Genomic DNA, 2,737 nt, shown 5'->3' on the forward strand with positions numbered 1-2,737 from the left:
CAGGGAGGAGAAACTCTGTTTTAGTAAGAACATTTATCTCTAATGCCGTTTTAGATTAGTTTATATAACTTAAACTGTTACTCCAGTTCACATTTACTTATGAAGTAATTGTGTAAATGTGTCACTGACTTATTAAAACTCTCCTCTCTATTCATCCTGTCAGAACAATGAGGTCCAGTCAGACGTTTTCAGTTTGATTTGTTGTTTTCTAAGAAAGCAACAAGACATGAAGTGACAACAGTCCAGCCAAATCATCTTTATTCTTCATTTTACATTTAGAGAATTCAAATCACAGGTTTTGTGTCTGGATAGTAAATTTATTCATTTCTAACGATGGACAAGCTTAGACCAAATTCTGCAAGCTGTTGCTTTATAGGACAGAGGCTCACATTTCGTCACCCGACTGGCAGGAATGTTCATCTTTGCTTTTAATTATATTTTTTCTATGGTGGAATGAAGATGCAAGGAATTTAAAATATATTTTAAAACAGAAACAAGATGCAAAGTTTGAACTTATTGCTACTTTTCCAAACAGGCTGAAATGTGGAATGGACACAGATACAGACGTTTAATGTTCATTCACTTCTTTACAGACCTCACTGGTCCCACAGAGGCGTCAGCTTTTGAATTTGAGCTAAAAAAGAAATTAATTTTTTTTTATTCCCACTAACATTTATTCTGTTTTTGTCTTTTTGGTCATTATTAAATATTTCATAAAACAAAATTGAACAAACTTTAGTTATTTGTGAGTCACGTTTCCAAAACCTTGCTCATGCCACAGCCTGTTTAATAGATCTGAGCCCAGACTTTGACTAGGCCATTCCAGAACCCTCCTGATTTCAGACATAAATTATATGCATCAGGTTCTGTTAAATATTAAAAGTTGTGGAAAAAAGCACRACTTGCATCCTTTATTACACATTTTAATCATTGTTGCCAGATTGTTTCCATTAATTTTGGAAATATTTTGGATTTTCTTTAGTAAACACAGGATAAAAATAATATTTTCCTCCACATTTGTGTTGACAATTCATGTAAATATTTACATTTTGCTCCTGAAAAGCACAAATAAAATTAGATTGATTGATCCGATTATTCATTGCAAACATTTATTACATTTTTTAATGATGCAAACAACAGCAGGTCCCATTCATGTTGGAACATCTCATTACTTATTCATGAGGGACGAAAGAGACACACAGGGACAGATTAAAGTATATTATGCACATTTCCATTGTTTCCTTAAAAAAACATGACAATCATCTCTAGTTGGTAATTTTGGCATCGTCGTCCCTCGTACAGAGTTAATAATAGCTCTTAAAAATAATCAAAAGAACAAGGCATGCATAATAGTTCCTGTTAATGTTTCAAAGGATCCCACTCAGAAATAGAAAATCCATGTACGATGTTTGTGTACATTTCATGTGTTTATATTTAACATGGTCCCTTTGCTGGAGGTGTTCTGGGCTACCTGTCTACCTGTCTGTCTACCTGTCTGTCTGTCTACCTGTCTGTCTACCTGTCTCATCCTGCCAAACGTCTCACTTGCTTCTAATATTGCCTAATTTCAACCAGCGTCTCTTTAATCCTCCCTCGTCTCTTTATGGCGTGTTACGGATTCCTTTAAACATCCATCGTTGCGTCAGCTGAACATTGTGATATCTACATAATTTTATCAAAGAGTTATTATAGCCAGTATCATATTCTATTTTAAAACGAAAACCAGAGMGAAGTCGGCTCCGTTTTAAAAAGGGAGGCGGCTCAGAGGCYGGACAGAGAGAGAGATGTGGATCTAACGTGTGATGCACTAAACGCTCCATTCAGACACACGGGGAAACAGCCAAATGTGTGATGCTGAGGGCCATTTTTAGATTTACTCCAACCATGTCAAAGAAAACACTGATTAAATACAACGTGGAATGAATTTACCTGTTAGAAAAGTGTCCTGCTGTGTGGCCGTCTGAGTTTGGGGGAAGGAAGAAGTTTATTCAGCAACAGAATCAAACAGATTTAAACTTCAGAGTGTCGGAAGAGGAGGACAGCAAACGACAGACATGGTGTAGAAAAGATTCAACCATTTCAACGTGACGCCCTGCCTCGAGGACAACATGACATAAAAATAAAGATGATGATGAAAGTGAGTGTGAACCAAATGTTCGACCAATAAAAGTCTATTGGGGTCGAGTCGTACTGGTTTCTCTGGAGGCGAAGGCAGACTTGATTAACCGAACGGGGCTGAGAGGATGATGATGATGATGATGGCGGCGGAGGCGTCTGGAACGGCTGGTTTTGGCGCCCCCTAGCGACGGTGTAGTGGGAGGCGGGGCCGGTTTAGTCGATGTACTGGGACAGCCAGCGGAAGCCCTCGCCGTAGCCCTGCCTCTTCAGCACGCTGCACATGAAGACCTCCAGCGGTCTCGTGTTCAGCTCCTTCATGGGAACGTTGCCCTGGAGACCAGACAGGTCCAMACATTCAGGTTCTATCCGACTGATCGGCGCCGAGCAGGAGCCGACGGAGAGGTAGGAGTCGATCACTAATCTATTCTGACAAATCCACTGACCACCTGAGCCGTTTTTATACATTAGAAATAACCACTTTAATAAAATACTCGTTTATTTAGTTTTAATAAAGGTGCACAGATTTATCAGAGCCGATTTCCTTCACTTCAGATCGGCTGATAATCGATGTGAAGCCGATGTTTTCCACCTCAGCAAAGGTCAGAGGTCAGAGGGCAGA

At 39.5% G+C, this 2,737-nt stretch overlaps 1 protein-coding gene across 1 annotated transcript in view; it reads right to left on the reverse strand.

The window, feature by feature from the left end:
• Window positions 1-240: 240 nt before the first annotated feature.
• The window catches only part of sar1b (secretion associated, Ras related GTPase 1B), a 15,283-nt gene continuing 12,786 nt past the window's right edge, over window positions 241-2,737 (reverse strand). The window contains exon 7 of the mRNA XM_008401941.2: window positions 241-2,448. Within this exon, the coding sequence (XP_008400163.1) occupies window positions 2,332-2,448 (117 nt within the window). The 3' untranslated portion in view covers window positions 241-2,331. The remainder of the gene's footprint in view (window positions 2,449-2,737) is intronic.

Source organism: Poecilia reticulata, unplaced genomic scaffold (genome assembly GCF_000633615.1).
Source record: "Poecilia reticulata strain Guanapo unplaced genomic scaffold, Guppy_female_1.0+MT scaffold_155, whole genome shotgun sequence".
Lineage (NCBI taxonomy): Eukaryota > Metazoa > Chordata > Actinopteri > Cyprinodontiformes > Poeciliidae > Poecilia > Poecilia reticulata.